The 18,739-nt window shown below is 29.3% G+C and overlaps 1 protein-coding gene across 5 annotated transcripts in view; it reads left to right on the top strand.

Annotated features, from left to right (window-relative positions):
- Nucleotides 1-18,739, top strand: part of LOC108550401 (echinoderm microtubule-associated protein-like 2) — a 122,476-nt gene that overhangs the window by 35,092 nt on the left and 68,645 nt on the right. For 2 of the 5 annotated variants that reach the window (XM_017904145.1, XM_017904142.1), the window contains exons 1-2: nt 8,772-9,005; nt 11,261-11,365. In XM_017904145.1, coding sequence (XP_017759634.1) covers nt 8,978-9,005; nt 11,261-11,365 — 133 coding nt within the window. In that variant the 5' untranslated portion in view covers nt 8,772-8,977. Of the gene's footprint in view, nt 1-8,770; nt 9,006-11,260; nt 11,366-18,739 lie in introns of those variants that run through there. The other 3 variants (XM_017904146.1, XM_017904140.1, XM_017904143.1) reach the window with 3 other exon arrangements.

Genomic DNA, 18,739 nt, shown 5'->3' with positions numbered 1-18,739 from the left:
AAAAGGAAATGGTGAATTTGCGTGAGAAACGAACAGAATAATTTTGTTTCGATGTTCTTAATATAATTATTATCGTTCATTATTTAAATTATAGCATTAAAACAAACGGTGACTGAGAGTCACATCTCGAGTGCAAAGGGTTAACTTTGTTAGTATTCTGGAAGTCATTTCATTGAGATCTTTATTATTGTTTTATTTATGCTTTTGTAGTGTTTCATTATTAGTATTTTTCTTTCCCACTTTTATTATTGTATTTTATAGTATTATTGTTAATATTTAATAAGATTCATATTAGTATTTTTAATTTTTTCTTTGTAATTTTATTAATAATTTATTAGTGTTTGCTAGCATTTTAACTGACTATCTAAGTAACTAGATGACTTTGTTAGTATATTGGAGGTCATTTCATTGGGATTTTTATTATTGTTTTATTTACTTTTATAGTATTTAAATTATTGGTATTTTTCTGACACTTTCATTATTGGATTATTGTTGATATTTTACTAGCATTTTTATCAGTATTATCTTTAATTTTCTCTTTGTAATTTCATTAATAATTATGATTAATCATGATTGTTTCTATTGATTTTTCTATTAGTATTAATATTTCTATTGGTGTCTTTGTCAGTACTTAGAATATATTATATTATATAGACATAATATTATATAGATTTAATATAATATATTCTAAGTACTGACAAAGACATCAATAGAAATATTAATACTAATTTATTTGATTATATTATATAGATTATATTAAATTATATATATAATCTAATGTAGATAAAAAGATAAAGAAGTACCTATTACACAAGTAATTAAATCATTAATATTAATATATACACAATTGAATAGTCATAACAAATAGCTCTAATTCTGTAACAATTTCATCGTCTAGTGAAAGCGTGATAAAATCTCTTCCATGGATTAAATTAGAAAAATGTATACATTTGTAACTACAAGAATAATTCTCCATTTGATTGTATTACTTTTCTTCCTTATTTTCTATTTTCTATTTATTTCAATGTATTTCCTTTCTCAATAGAGGAAAATTCCCAAGAATCATTATTTCAACGTAACATAATGGTAATCGGTTGTTCGAAGAACGACAGCAGACAATAATTATTACAACACGTGGAATTTATTTGAAAGATTTTCCTCAAGAAATGCTAGATGATTACAATAGTATATAGCATAAAATAAAATACTCTATCCAGTTTCCTATTGTACAGCATTTTTATGAGGAAAGAAATTTTGAATTTATTTTCTGCAATTAAAAAATTATAAAATTTAAACAGTGCTAAATTATCTTGATAGTCTTTATCTCACAACATAAAAAAGTAATTATCTCATAACATGCTATAAATGATTTTCAGTGGAAATTATTAGAAACAATAAATAAATTTTCTTTATACCTTGTATTGTTATGTTTCTCGTACAGTGAAACTTTTATGCAACAAATTTGTAATGAATTTAATCATTCTCAGATCAAATAAAGACTATCTCAATACGAAGCAATTTTAATTAATGTAATAATATGCAATTATTTATATTCTTAACTCAATTATATTTAATACTATAACAATTGCTCGAAGCATTTAATAACTGTAGAATTGAAAAATTATCAAGAAATATTAATCAGTTATAAAGCCCGAAGTGTTATTATCCAGGTATGTAAAAGTATTTGTGAATAAAACAGAAATAAAAATTTTCTTTTACACTTCTTTGTCACAAATAATTAACTAAGTACTAATTTTTCCGGGACCGTTCATAATTTATAAAATTGATATGGTACACTGGACTTAAAGAAAACTATGAAAAGAATGTACATAAAATAATCACATCTGGGATTAATACGTTCAACGAGACGAGTCAGTACAGATAAACAGTGTAAGGCACGTGACGGCTGCAGTGGCTCCAGCTAGTGGCTGACGAACGTCAGTCAATTGACAGTGTTCACTAACGACCTGTATTACAGTGCAAAATGCGTTGATACTCTGCAATAACAGCAGAAAATATTAACACGTGCTTTCTTACGTATATATTATCATTCTTCAATTATATTTTTATTTTTATATTACGTTTATATTAATAACACAATAATTCTATGACAGAATTACAGAAAGGATTAATTCTTTGCACTCGATAGAGGAAAACAGAATTTCGAAAATTTTCTGTTATAAGGACGACAATATTTTTTGAAATAGAAAAAAAGGAATAGTACATAAATTAACACGTAGAATTATTTACGTTTAAAGTATTTTAAATTCAGTATGTCAATTAATGTTGATCTATATTTTAATTTTATATTACATTTATATTAATAACACATTAATTCTATGATAGAATTATTGATTAGATGGGATTGACCCTTTGCACTCGATAGAGGAAAACAGGATTTCGAAAATTTTCTGTTATAAAGGCGACAATATTTTTTGAAATAGAAATAAAGGAATATATAAATTAACACGTAGAATTATTTACGTTTACGTTATTTTAAATTCAGTATGTAAATTAATGTTGATCTTTACTTTAATTTAATTAAATGGCGACTGGGGGTCGCCTTTCGAGTGCAAAAGGTTAATCTCCAGCAATACAGCTTTCCATTCGATATTTCAAAAGCAGTGATGTAATTTTATTCATATTTGAATAATTTATTATCAAAAATCGAAATTTTTTGGTTACCTCACATTCCAACTGAGAATGTCATATGTAAAATTTGCATACGTCAGTTAACCTCAAAAACTTCTGGAAATCATACAATGTACAGTCTGTTCAATACACAGTGAGCCTATTGTTGACTTTGAATGATTACTATTTATTTACAACGCTTTTTATACACTTCTTATAATAGGCATTGTTCACAGGAATAACTAAGCTTCCGAAACACCATAAATTTTATCGTACAAAATATGTTAATATAACAAAGACATCGTCCACATTCAAACACTTATATCGAATTAACATTAGATTTAGCCCGTCAATTTGACGGATGGGTTGCTCCAATTATACGATGGTAATAGATTTAGTTAACTTATATTAAGACTGTTAATATTGTAATTCTTTTTAAATTAAACTAATCGTTAAAAAAAAGACACGTGGTTTCCTTTACTTGTCAAATTTACAGGTGTCAAATACGTAGAAATAGGTATGCAGATAGCGTCCGTAAACCTAGTGTTAATACCTCGTGTCCAACCTAACCTAACTATCTAACGTCCTCGTCAAACTTTGAGGCATTTTCTACTAATTAACCCCTCTCCGAGCTTTCTTTTCTCAGTATTAATTCCCTAAATACGATACCGAGAAGCATGTGTCACAACGCAGATTTATTACGAACATAACGAAACTTTTGTCGAGCATTCCTCGAAGGGATACGTGGAACCGAACACCGGGGAATCTTAACGCTGACTTGATATCGAGGTTGCTTACAAACGGCGAACCAATTATCCGCGTCGCGTTTAATACGTATAAGGCACGAACGCGGAGAGAGACGTGAGTGTGTCTGTTCGCAAGGCGGTATCGTAAAATAAGCTTCGTGGGGGCCAGCCTTATGCACCAATAAGGCAGCATTCTGGCCAGGTCAATGCTTACTGGTTTTGTGTTTCAGCTCGTTCCCGCGTCTCTTGCTCTTTCAGCGATCGCCGCTCGGGGCGAAACGTTCGTATACATTAGTAGAAGGACTCACGGGCATAAGCCTTTTTCGAGGATAGGCCAGCTCTCTCGATACGTCCTGATTCATGGCTGGCCGCCATCATCTGCTCGCCGAACATTAGCCCTATCGCTCCACGCGTTTTTCTCCGAGCTTTTTATTGCTTGCTTGGAACTTGATAGGAGCTTTCGTGGAAATTGATAGTTCCCTGGGAGGGTTCGTGAAAGCGTGGCTATGATATGAATATGAATGCTTCCAAGATAAAAATTTGCATTTATTTATCGTTACGCGTCCAAGTGTAGTATCCATAGTAATCGTGTAATTTCTGAATATTGTCCCTTACGTTGTAATGGGAAATTGCTTTCTTGAGGGTTTATCGAAATAATTAAATATTTTTAAAAAAAAGTAAAGCTATTAATTTGGAAATAAAGAATTATGCGGAAAATAAATAATTATTATAATAAATATAACAAGAAGTAAATTAATGAGTAATATGGAAATACTGTATATATTTTATGTAGGTTTTATTTACTTCTTATTAGATATAATTTTAATTAAAAGGTACATAATCTTATGTATTAATTTAGATAATATTTTGCTTTTTTTTATTTTTTGTTAAAAATCGTAATCTTTTCTTAAATTTTGAAACTTTTATTTCATCATTATTAATATATGTAGTTAGAAATATATATGTTTCAATGTATATAGCTGTATGTTGTATATATAATTTTATTCCTTTTATTATTTGATTTATTGTTAATTTTATGATTGATAGACAATTATTATATAAGAGCAGTTAAAATTTTGACAGAATTCCTACTTTTGTATTAATCAATGTTGCGTAGGATATTTCATAAAATGAGAATGTAGTTTGAATCTTTCTTCGATAATGATTGAGTCAACGGTTATAATTGGGTGAAACAAAGGATTCTATTTTTAGCATTTCTACGCAATATACTCTGATGCTTCGATTTGATTCTTTTAAATTACCATCACCTAGTATTATTTTAGTACTTTCGTAGTTTCCATACTTCCTGTTACGCAATATAGTTTTCATGATGTTTATGTATATATATATAATTATAAAAAGATATAAAATTTTATATTTACAAAGCTTTTATTATACAATTTAATTTCTACAATTTTTGAATCTATTAATAATTTGATAATTTTCGAAATTTCGTAGCTTACATAAATTTGCAACGAAGGTGCAATAATTGTGATAAATAAATATATTGCTCGTATAAAATTGACTATAATTTCTTAAAGAATAAAATTCCACGGTAAATGGATCAGAATTGACCCAATTACTATTCACAGCTCTCCGTCCAATGGTTAAATTTAAATTTAGCATAGAGAACAAGTAGTGTTAAAATAGAATCAAGACCAGTCACACGAATACTAATCATTCTTACTGAATTCTTTAGTTAAAATTTTCAATACGAAATCGATATTATTTCCTAATGTGAAATATATCACAAGTACATTCGATCACAAAAATATTAAAACCCAATTTGTACAATTTAGTTCTTCATTTCCGCCATAACCCCTCCCTTCCAAAACTTCCATAAATATATTTTATATTAATCATATTTTATAATTTTATAATAATATAAAAATAATTTTATAAATATATTTTTCTTACTTGCAAGTGAACAATGTTGGGTAATCAAATAAATAATATCGATTTTTGAAATGTGAATAAAAATGCAAAAACGATATTATTTATTTAATTATTTAATATTGTAGAGACATGGATAGGTGGTAAAATAATATACTCTCTATTTATTAAATAACAAATAATAATGGATTAAATTAACACTGTGCAGTGACGATTAGGCTACGAATTTATAACAACTACTACTATTACTACTACAACTTAAGATTACAACACAATTACAACTGTTACAACTAAAACACAACTAGACGACTAACAACATCTTTCTTCACAACTCTCTTCTGACAACTCTACTACGAACTGCGAACTTCACGCCCTTGCATTTATTTAAAACTATTTAAAACCATACACTCCTCCTCCTCTTCATACCTATTCTCCTCTTTCATACCTATTCTCTCTTTCCCAATCACACTTTCCCATGCACCCATCCTGCGATACCACAATATTATCTTAGAAAATTATTTTTCCATTTATATCAATTGAATTGAACAATTAATAAAACATATACTTATCTCTATAAATAAATAATCTATTGAAAACGATAAACATCGTGACTAATTGTTTCTAATCATTAGTCAGATAGTGACTAATTGTATATATCAGTATAACATATTGTTATCTATCTTAATTTAAAAATCACGTTTCAGCAAGGATATTTAAATAGAAAATTAATACACCAAAATTTTATACATGAACAGATAAAATGATTACACGGATAGAAAGCGAGCAAAATATGCATGTATGTAAATACCTATTTTGCAATTCAACAACGTCCAATATATTCCTACATTTATCATTTAGCTCCTAGTCTCGATTACCCGGTAGGCTTTAATTTAAACGGCATGCCCCGGTCCCGATTAAACCGGTTAATCAAGGTTTTGCTGAATTGGGAAGTAGAGAAAAGTTCGGATGCTTGAACACGGGTAATAATTGATTTTAACCATGCTTAGAAATAGGTATGCGAATTGAATACGTGCGTGATACACTTTCTGTTTATTTTTTAAAAAAGCTTGTCTGACACTTCTCAGAATGCAAGATTATTCTATTCTGAAAACAAAATGATAGATAATGTAAAGAACATAGCTCTATGTTCGTTTCGATTTTTCAAATCTTTTAAAAATTATGCAGTTTCGATATACAAAATTTCTAAGCAGTATTTTTAAATTTCTAGATTAATGTATTCAGAATATAATTTTATGAGTTTATACATAATTGGAAGCGAATTAAATGTTAATAATAAATTTTTAATTCCATTTTTCATTTTACATATTTTTTGAAATAATATTCTATTATCGTACTTACTAATCCTAAGAATTATTATTTAAAATATCCACTTCGACGGTCTATTCGATTCACCTGAAAATATTCAAACATCTCGGTAATTAATCAGCACAAATTGGGGAAAATATTAAAATACTTCCTTTTCGAAGCTATATTAATCACATGTACCCATAATTATGAAAGTGGTCCAAGTAAAAATTTAAAAAAAAATGAATTTATCAATTATTTCACGTGACATTATTTTAAACTAAATTAATTCAATGTAATTTTCACGATATTGTCAGAAATGAACATGTTAATTATGAAACTGGTCTAAGTAAAAAAAATTAAAAAAATTGAGTTTATCAGTTATTACAAATAAGCCAACGACGATAATGATAATATAACATATAATGGTAACACATTCTTTGACGTATAATGATACATTCTTTGAATGAGAAATGCAAATTCACCCTTGTGAATTTGTGAAAAACGAACCGTTACATCGTGTTAGCCATTTTGCCATTATATGGAATTCAATTGGTTTTATTTTAAAAATGCATTAATTCAGTTAGGCTCCTCCGAAGTAATTATCGCAGAAAAATAATTTATATATTTTACCACTATGTCAACAGATAACGTTTCAGGTAAGTTAATGACAACGTACTTATTATGTGAATATGTTAATTATTCGAATATACGGAAATATTAAATTAATTCCATTATACACCACAACTAGACCAGTAACGGAAGAAAAGCATAAAGATATTATGTGTTTACTACCCTATATCCCTCCAATTTTTCAGGAACATTTTAAGAATCTCAAAACTCATAAAAATGGATTACTTTTCAAAAATAATTAATAAATGTTCATGAATTATTTCATTAAAATTATTGTTTCAAATAAACTCGTAGCTTTTATTGCTTTAACTCATTTACAGGTCATTTAGTTAAGTTTGAAAATGGCCTAAATCAATCCAAACTTTGAAAACAACATTTTCGTATGAGATTCGCACAAAATTTCACATTCATAATAAGTTTCCATTAATCAAGACTAATAAAATTCTAAATTAAAATGTTGCGTGACATAAAAATATTTTTTAATTTATTCAAATATAATCCATTAAATATCCCGAATCAAAAAATATGTAACTTAAACCACTTTCATAATTATGGGCGCAAATGTCATAATGGACAATCGAAATCTGGTGTCCATAACGCAGTGTACAGCAAATTCAAATCGAAATTTTAAAAAACGCTCATTTGACCACACGTTGTAGGTTAAGTGTTAAGTAACTACGCAGAAGTACACAATCGTTATAATTATTATTTCAAATAATACTTCCCAATATCCGCAATAACGCGTTAATAACTACATAACGATTCCTAGTTTCAGTAATAACCGAACACAGTGCAAGGATATCTATCCGAAACGATAAAGGGAATAAAAGCATGGAAAAACTAGGAGAAAAATGATAAACATAACATTACCGAATGGCGTAATCCTGTTGTTAGGGATAAAGGAAATTTTAAAAAACGCTCATTTGATCACGCGTGATAGGTTAAGTATTAACCCCTTGGCTACTGTGGGCGCATATAAGCGCTCAACACAGTTTGCTTTTGTGACACGGAGGGCGCATATAACCGCTCAACACAGTTTACTTTTCTGACACGGAGGGCGCACCTCTACCCAAAATTTTGCCGTTCTCGGCGGACATTGTAAATGAATTCCTACCCGTGTGGTACGACTGGTGCGTTTCAAAGTCTGTCGTAGTGAAAGGGTTAAGTAACTACGCAGTAGTACACAATTATAATTATTACTTCAAACAATACTTCCTAATATCCACAATAACGCGTTAATAACTACGTAACGATTCCTAGCTTCCAATAATAATCGAACACAATGCAGGGATATCTATCCAAAACGATAAAGGGAATGAAAGCATAGAAAAAGTAGCAGAGAGATGATAAACATAAGATTATCAAATGGCGTACTCCTGTTGTTAGAGATAAAGGTATTCCAGCTGTTTCATTCCCCTATTAGATAAGAAATAGATTAGGCACGATCGCGGTCGCACTTAACCTTATCAACGGTGAAAACGTCTGCTTATTGCATCTGGACTCGCGAGTAAGGCTTAATGGACTTTCTTCTTCTTGCACGGAGAGGAACGCGAGCGCGAAAGGTGCAACGCGCGTCCTAGTTTCTAAAGTAACTTCGCCTGCGTCCGCGATCGTATAGCGCCATTCGTTTTCATTGATCAAGGTCGCGGCGCGTTTCTACTCTTCCTCTTGGCAGGGATTAAATTATCGATGAAACGAGGAGAGTGTCGGTCGAGCCGTGAATTCAACTGATAGGATAAAACGTGTGATACCGTAGTATAAATTGCAACATGACTTTCTTTGTAAATGAACCTGACTGTGAGTATACTTCAATATAGTAATACAAATCTTTTAATTCTGTCATTTATGTGTTTACGTGATAACCAACAAGTTTGCTTTACTTGATAATGGGTTATTTACAATTCTTGTTTTATATACAGTGCCGGACAAAAGTATTGGCACAGCATGGTTGTGTGGTACAAGTGCTTGTAACCACTAAACGAATTGATTTGAAGGAAAAACTTTTCGACATATTCATGTATTATCTATTCTAGTTTTATTACATAGTAGAAGTAATAATATAAATACATTAATTCACGAAACAATCACAAAAATGTATTTATTGAACATTTTATGAGTGGACAAAAGTATTGGCACGCTCGAATAAAAACGTTTAAAAATGATTTGGAATTAAATATTAATATTTAGTTGACCCTCCTTTCCTTTTAAGGACTTCCTTTCATCGTTTGGGCATTAAATCAACTAACTTATTTGTAAAATCCAGCTCGATTTTATTCCATTCTTATAAAAGAACATTCTTCGAGTCTGCTTTGCTTGTTATACGATATTTTCGAATCTTTTTTTCCAATTCGTTCCAGATCCAGATATGTTCGATAGGGTGGACTCTGGGGTGATGCATTTAGGGAGTGAGAAGTATTATAAATGATCCAATGGCGTACGATGTGAGCGGTGTGCTTTGGATCGCGGTCTTGTTGGAAACATAAATTCCGCGGGAGATTTAATTTTTCCGCACTTTTGAATAAATTTTGTTTCAATATATTCAAATATGTGTATTTGTCCATAATATCATCTATAAAAATTAATTCGCCAACCCCAGATACTGCCATAGAACCTTACACCATAACTCCACCACCTCTATATTTTACACTCGATTGTAAATTTCGTAAATCTAATTCAGTATTTGGCTTTCTCCAAACTAATATTCTACCATTCTCTTTCTTTTTATATGTTTAATCAATTTTCTACTCTGTTGCTTAATCTTGATTACAATCTTGATTATCTTGATTATTTATTTATTTATTTATTGAAACTTACGGACAAAGCCCTTTTTGATAAAGTGATATAAAACATGCACACGCAAAATAGGAAAAGCTATACAGTAGACAGTAAAAGGTACAACACTATACACCAAGTTACATAGAAGAAATAAAATTAAGCAGAACAGGCTTAAGTAATAATAAATAATACCACGAAATGATGACAACATGTTGTTATGAGCAAATAGAATTATTTCGTTTCACTGTATCGCGTCTAGTTATTTCTTATATAGCTATCGTCCCTTATTCGTTATTCAAGTTATGGTACTGAAACAAATGGCGACTGAGAGTCGTCCCTTGAGTGCAAAGAGTTAACTAGTATTCCAGGTAGTTGGAATACCAATACCCTTGTAATACTAACAATTTGAACAATTCGGCCTTAAAACTGATAATACTGTAGGATGGAGGAAACTGATTTTGAGATACCAAAAATTGTCAAAACAACAAGAACAGAGTAACACAAACTCAAAACTCATAAACTAATTTAACTTAGGAAAAGTGACTCACGCTTGTGCTGGTTACAATTGATTTCTAAGGACTCTGTTTTGGTCATCAAGGGCCCTGCTTTTATGCTTTCTTTAACCTATGCTTCACCTCTTCGTAGGGACCACGCAACTTAATTTTTCTACCCAAAATAATTTTTCCATTTGCTTCTAGAAAATATCGATCGGTTCATAATTTGTTTTTGTTGGCAATAGCTGATTCGCGATTCCTTTCGAAATGGTATCCTACATATATAATAATAATTCTATTACCGATAATGAAATTCCAAATGCTATTTCCAATAAAATGTCTCATGCAAATGATTTCAACCTTTTTCATACTTCTAGTGTTACATTTCTTTAAACAGTTTGTCCAAAAATGCTCAGACAAATGTTTCACGTTTAACTTAATTTTGTTATCCAAAATAACTTTTCCATTTGCTCTAGAAAATATTGATCGGTTTATAATTTGTTTTTGTTGGCAATAGCCGATTCGCGATTTCTTTCTGAAATGGTATCCTACAATATTTCTATGATAAAACCTATTATATTCTGGCTACATATTTTTATGATAACAAAAATCTATGAAAACCAAAATGCAATTCTTACTACTTATACTATATATTTCCGTATAGTAATAGGAATCTTTAAAAATTACAATTATTATTGCCCTTATAATTTATATTTCAATGAAAAGAAATTTGGAAAAATTGACAATGTTACATCGAATCAAAATGTTATTTTCTTTCCTCAGGGACGGAGTCGTCAACGAAGGGGCAACATCAGTATGAAAAGAAAAGTTCGAACACGACGATGCACGTAAACGGGCATACAACACACGACGCGAAGCAAGAAATGAGTAAGTTTTTCCATCGCACATGTATACATACACACAAACCATCACGTTACACATGTTTAAAATTAGCAAATACACGTAAATGTTAACTCGGTCCTGTTTCTTTTAGCAACGGCTATTTGAAATGACATTATTTCGTATTTGAAAAATAATTGTCGATATTAACACGTTATGCGTCATGTGGTTCATCGATGACTCGCGATAGTTAGTAGCAGCAAAAATTTTATTTAGCAAAAACATACTTTACCTCGTCATTACATTATACATATATTACATAAGAAAATATATACAAAAGATATCTGAAATTAAGTTTTCTCGCTCTCAAATTATTTAGAAAAATAAAACAGAGTGAATAAGAAAATTAAAATTGACAGTGGAAATTTACCATTTTTTATACTTTTAAAACTCTTCTAAAAATTCATTTGCCATTATCTTGAAGGCAGGGAAATATTTGATTTTCTCCAAGATAAAAATTCCCAAGTAATAATTACTTGGAAAAATAATTTATTGACAGTGAATTGTTAATAAAAGTTTACTGTACTAATGACAATAATAATATTCTGGAAATGTACCATTTTTTATACTTTTAAAACTCTAAAAATTCATTTGCTATTATCTTGAGTGCAGGGAAATATTTGATTTTTTTCAAGATAAATATTCCTAAATAATAATTACTTGGAAAAGTAATTTATTGACAGTGAATTGTCAATAAAAGTTTGCTGTACTAGTGATAATAATAATATTCTTACTATACTGATATTATACCTTACTATACTTACTACGCTGATTTTACCCTGATTAGTTTTATCTACTGCTAAATATTTTTGTTGTTTTTGATAATAAAACTGATTGTTCAAAGATAAACTATAATGTACAATATACGTTGATAATTACGCATTGCGTTATTGATGACATTTTGAATTCTCCTCGTGCCTTCAAGACGTATTATATTTATATACTTATTCTTGTTTAGCGAAACTCGCGTCATCAGCAAATCATGTCATAATTTACATCGGCCACAACATGAAAATTCTTTTTAATAATTCGAAACAGCTTTTTGATTTATGGAGTTAAAATAATCAGTCTTAAAATAACGAAATATTTCAATCTGGTTGAAATAAATAAAATAATCGAATGAAAATTGAGTAAATATGAATAAAAGTACAGATTTCATTTTATTCTATTTTATCTAGCTTTTTTATTATTTATCTGTAATTATTTCATAAACTGAAGGCTCTTCGACTATAAACTGAATAAATAAATAAATAAATAAATAAGTAGATACATTGCAATCTTGGTTACCGATAGTTATTGATAACTTCATTACTTCATTCGAAACAGCTTTTTGGTTTATGCAATTAAAATAATCAGTCTTAAAATAACGAAATATTTCAATCTGATTGAAATAAATAAAATAATCAAATGAAAATTGAATAAATATGAATAGAAGTACAGATTTTATTTTATTCTATTTTATCTAGCTTTTTTATTATTTATCTGTAACTATTTTATAAACTAAAGACTCTTCGACTATAAACTGAATAAGTAAATAAATAAATACATCGCAATCTTGGTTATCGATATTTATTGATAACTTTATTACTTCATAACTTCATTACTTCATTCGAAACAGCATTTTGGTTTATGCAATTAAAATAATCAGTCTTAAAATAACGAAATATTTCAATCTGATTGAAATAAATAAAATAATCAAATGAAAATTGAATAAATATGAATAAAAGTACAGATTTTATTTTATTCTATTTTATCTAGCCTTTTTATTATTTATCTGTAACTATTTTATAAACTAAAGACTCTTCGACTATAAACTGAATAAATAAATAAATAGATAAGTAAATAAATAAATAATTACATTGCAATCTTGGCTATCGATATTTATTGATAACTTTATCGATAGTCACGCTTCTATTGTACATAGAGTCGTAGTTCTATCTTTAAATGCTTTATGTCCTTGTGCCTGTTCTGCGGTTTTCTGCACGTAAGTTCTATCAGGCATTTTCTCCCAGAACAAACCCGTCTCATCGCAATTAAAAACTTGTTCTCGATGGTATCCCTTTTCCGCTATCAATTTTTTTAACTCCAGCTCTACACTGAGTTCTAAATTGTTCCATCTAACCATGTTTCACTGGCAGGAAATGGTTCAATACCAAATTTCTTTACGTGACGTAGAGCATATTCTGTTCTCCGAATTTCAGTATGATTATTTAATTCCAGCAATTGATTCAAGTGTCCAAATTGTGTCTTCACTCTCTATCTAATTATTATAGACTAATGGGTATAATCCTTATCCGAATAAATGAATTATTATTTATTATAATAAAATAAATTGTTATTAATCCGAATAAATAAATAGGTAAATAAATAAATAATTTTATATCGTTAATAACTATACGTGGAAACATAAAACGGTGTCACGATGTCAATGCATAAAAGTCGAGTACAATGTAGATATACAGGATTGTCTAAATGAAGTCGTCAGTCTGACAAGAAGATCCAAATGATGACAGAATTCGTTAACCGTAGAAGCAATTCTAACAATACAATCTTGATCGCCTAGACAGGTCCTATTCAAGCCAATCCAATCTTGATGACACAAAGAAACCATGCAATTCGAGCGTATGTATCTGAAGTATAAACAATGTTCTCAGGAGTCTCTCAAACTCTCGACTTTCAAGAGTCGTCGAGCATGTTCTTTCTTCCTAGTTCTACTTATTTGCTCTCTTTCTCTCGAATCGTTCGATTTCTTCCGAATTGTCCGATTTCTTTTGAACTATTCAGTTCTTTCGAACCATTCGATTTTTCTCAAATTGTTGGCTTTCTTTCAAATTATTCGATTTCTTTTGGTGTATTCAGTTTTTTCCAAACCGGTCAATTTCTTTCGGGTCATTCAATTTTTCCGGATCTTTCGATTCCTTTCGAATTGTTCGATTTCTTTCTGATTATTCAGTTTTTCCGAACCGTTCGATTTTTGTCAAATTGTTCCATTTCTTTTGGACTATTCAGATTTTTCCAAACCGGTCAATTTCTTCCAGGTGATTCAACTTTTCCGAACCGTTCGACTCCTTTCGAATTATTCGATTTCTTTCGAAGTATTCAGTTTTTCCGAACCGTTCGATTTTTGTCAAATTGTTCGCTTTCTTTCGAATTTTTCGACTTCTTTTGGACTATTCAGTTTTTTCTGAACCGGTCAATTTCTTTCGGATCATTCAATTTTTCCGGATCTTTCGATTCCCTTCGAATTGTTCGATTTCTTTCGAAGTATTCAGTTTTTCTGAACCGTTCGATTTTTGTCAAATTGTTCGCTTTCTTTCAAATTGTTCGACTTCTTTTGGACTATTCAGATTTTTTCCAAATCGGTCAATTTCTTTCGGGTCATTCAATTTTTCCGGACCGTTCGATTTCTTTCGAATTATTCACTTTTTCGAACAGTTCGATTTCTGTGATATTGTTTGATTTCTTTCCTATCGTTTGATTTTCTTTCGAACCATTCGTTTCTTCCGAATCGCTCCATTTATTCGAACTGTTCAATTTTTCGAATTTTCGATTCGATTGACTTTTTCTATATTTTCCAACGCCTTTAATTAGTCGCGGTGAGATCGATTGTTTATTAAGAAAAGAATTAAGATTTGCTGTAACACAGAGCTCTAAACTGCTCTGCTTAATGTATGAGACCTTTGTTCCAAAGAATCTGGTCTCGGAGAGAGGGGAGTGATGTTATCTTCTGATAATTCTCTTATTCGCATTCATTATCATTTTGTAAACCGTGAGTACGTGAAAACACGGTTCCGTGGATATAAAGATACTACTGTATGTATATAGAATAGTGACAGAGTCAAATGAATACTACTGAATATGGATAAATATGAAATATTCTTGTTACATATGTTTATTAAAAGGAATTTTTGATTAGTTTGTCACAATTTATCGCGATATCAGTGTCTACAACTCACTGTAACTCATGCGGAAATGGTATTCAATGAGGTACTATTTCACCTAGTTCCGCAGTCACCTAACTCGGTACGGTTCTTTGAACAGAAAGCAAGTTACAGTTATGGTAATTTATTGTGGGCCAACGTGAATGTTGAACCGGTAACTGGAACGTATAGGATGGATGAACAATGTTTATAATTTTCAAATTTCGATGCAGTACTCAATAGACGATAAAACCTTCACAAATACTATTTTGAGATACGATAAAATTTCATTATAATTAATTCTTATAATTTCAATAAATAATAATTTTTATTGAAATGGTATTAAATAAATTATAAATTATGAGGTATAAATTTTCAGATAAATACAAATTATACAGTAATATAATAAATATAGCATTATACATTGCGGATATACATACACTAATAATATATAATATATAATGTATAACATCCACAAAATGTCATAACACATAAATATAAGTAACTATGTACAAAGTTCTTTTATAATATAGGGTGTACCAGAAGAAAATAAATACAAATTATACAGTAATATAATAAATATTACATACACTAATAATATATAATGTATATTAGCCACAAAATGTCATAACACATAATTATAAGTAACTATGTACAAAGTTCTTTTATAATATAGGGTGTACCAGAAGAAAATAAATACAAATTATACAGTAATATAATAAATATTACATACACTAATAATATATAATGTATAATAGCCACAAAATGTCATAACACATAAATATAAGTAACTATGTACAAAGTTCTTTTATAATATAGGGTGTATCAGAAGAAGCAATGAAAACTCACAGATTTTTTCAGTAGAATATTATTTATCAATATTAAATAGGTATTATATAATTTTTCCCAGTATAGTGAAATTAAAAGCTTATTTTTATATTAGTAAATATTTTACGCACTTTTATTTTATATACACAATCAATACATAACGACACACTTAACAGGTTGTAGTAAAGGTATCGAAAAAGATGGTTTTCAATTTAAGGTCCAGGATAATACTTACGAGAAAAAAAATTTTTAAATTAATACATTTGATGTAAAATGTAACTCTGTATCACCTAATAAAGATAATTAAGGAGCGTAATTTATTCGTTCATAACGAAGAACGTAATTGAATTACAGGAATAAAAGGGAAATGCAAGTAATATTAGATGAAGCAGGAAATGAAATAAATTGGGTATTTAAAAATATCCCATGCACATACTTTCCTTTAATAAGAAAGGTATTTAGACTTCTTAATAAAAGAAATACCTATACGTGAGAAAGGTATCTGAATATTTTTATGAAAAAATACCAACAAGATATTTACATTTTTTAATAAAGAGATAAAAAACGATTAATGAAAATAAATAAAAATTTGGAACAAAACATAAATAGGGTAGGTAGTTGAAATTTTGGTTAAAAAGCATTAATAGGATACTAACAATAAGAAGGTTTTATATATTGTAAATTGCAATAATAAGTAACGAATGTATAAATATACGTACATTTTCACACGTATATTTACTTTGAACAAGAGACAAATTTTTGAAAATAATAAAATAATAAAATACCTTAATATTGCATTCAAATAGAAAATGAAATAGAAAATAAAATTTTGACTTATTACGACCTTTTATTGATTTTAGCAATAGTCATTCATTTCACAATATCTATTTCTAGATCATTTTAATTAATATATTATCAAATCGATGCTTTTAATTGCATTTAATGAATTACCAAGAAATTTTTTAATTACTTGCAAATACAAAATTAATAAATAGCCAGGAGAAATTTAATTCTCTCCTTACTTGAACTTTTAATTATTTACTAATTTAACAAATCTCTAATTGATAACATTTTTACTTAATATTTTCACTTAACACCGAAAATCAGTTAAAATGAAAAAATCGAAAGCAGATGACTAAGTTTCTATTATTATGACATAAATAAAAGGTATGAAGTTTATTATATTTCAAAATATCAGACATAACAAGAAATTCCAAGAGTCATAAATAACGTGAATCTACGTCAACCAGAAGTATATTAACCTCTTAACCTACTATAGTAATTTATTAAATATACAATAATATATTTCCAAAATAATATAAAAATAATACCAACGATACCACGACATCTCTAGTACCTTCATAAAACGAACATACTGAGTACTAAATAAAATAACCTAACCTCCTAAAACCTAACCTCGTTAACCCAGATAAGACGACGTAAGATGACTGAGCAGTTTGAGAAAAACGTGAAAAGACTGAAAATAGCAGCGGAAAAATTTTACATAATTTTCGAGCGAAATGGTGCTCGTAACTCCAGTATGCATAGCTTCGCAGACTACGTTGTCGTAACTTTGGATTCGCGAATTTCACGATTCGAACGGCGCCACAGGAACGCGTCGCGTCGTGGTATTGGGCATGCGCCGTAAACGCGGAAAATAGACATTGTATGGTGGCTGGTGTCACTTGTTATATAAGCCATTCAAGGTAGCACGATGACGTTATGCGAAGGTGCGCCAGGCTCATCCTGTTCTTTCATTAAATATCGATCCACTGGTTCGTCTCTCTGCACGACGAAAGAGTAACGGTCCTGTATGGAATTTCTCGAAATTTCTACGTTCACCGGACATCTGACAACGTTCTCCAGCTGGAACATTTGACATTCCAGCACTTCGTCATGTTCAAAGAGCTAGACGTGCTGGAGGAACATTTAGGTTATTCGAAACTTGTCGTTAATAGCAGAATTTTCCGTTAGAAGATATACATAAGAATTTGAATTTAAATTTGAATTTGAATTTCATTTTCTTCAAGAGAAAGACATCTTTGAGTCATCCTTGTTCTTGAATACTATACAGAATGTTGCAAATGAAATGTTACACTCTGTTTTCTTAGAATGCATAATGAAAAGAAATTATGAGAACTATCTCCATGACAAAAAGTCAAATAAGAGTATTGATATTTTGTAATAATTCCTTTGTATTTGTTATATGTTATTTTATTTGTAGCTGTATCGATTAGTAGATAAAGTACAGTTATAAAATATAAATATTAAAAAACAAAATTATTATATGTTGTTAATGTCAAACTTGAATTTCAAAATATAGTTAATATTATAGTTAAACATTAAAGGACATCATAGTTGAAAAACAAAATAGTGCAATTTGGTATTTATATTTTCATATTGTTATTTATATATATACGTGTCATTGTTATCTAAGTAATTTTGAAACAGAAATATTTATTTGAAAAATTATATCTTGAAAAAATTATTCAGGTCAATGGCAGATATTTGATTATTTAATATTCAATTGAATAAAGCAGTAGTTACATAATTTTAGGAAGAAAATTGACGTGATCCAACATTGATAAACTGTCGACATATGGAGACAATAGAA

Source organism: Eufriesea mexicana, unplaced genomic scaffold, assembly GCF_001483705.2.
Source record: "Eufriesea mexicana isolate 0111107269 unplaced genomic scaffold, ASM148370v2 scaffold2716, whole genome shotgun sequence".
In the NCBI taxonomy this organism is placed as follows: Eukaryota; Metazoa; Arthropoda; class Insecta; order Hymenoptera; family Apidae; genus Eufriesea; species Eufriesea mexicana.
This window is presented reverse-complemented; position numbering and strand designations above follow the sequence as displayed.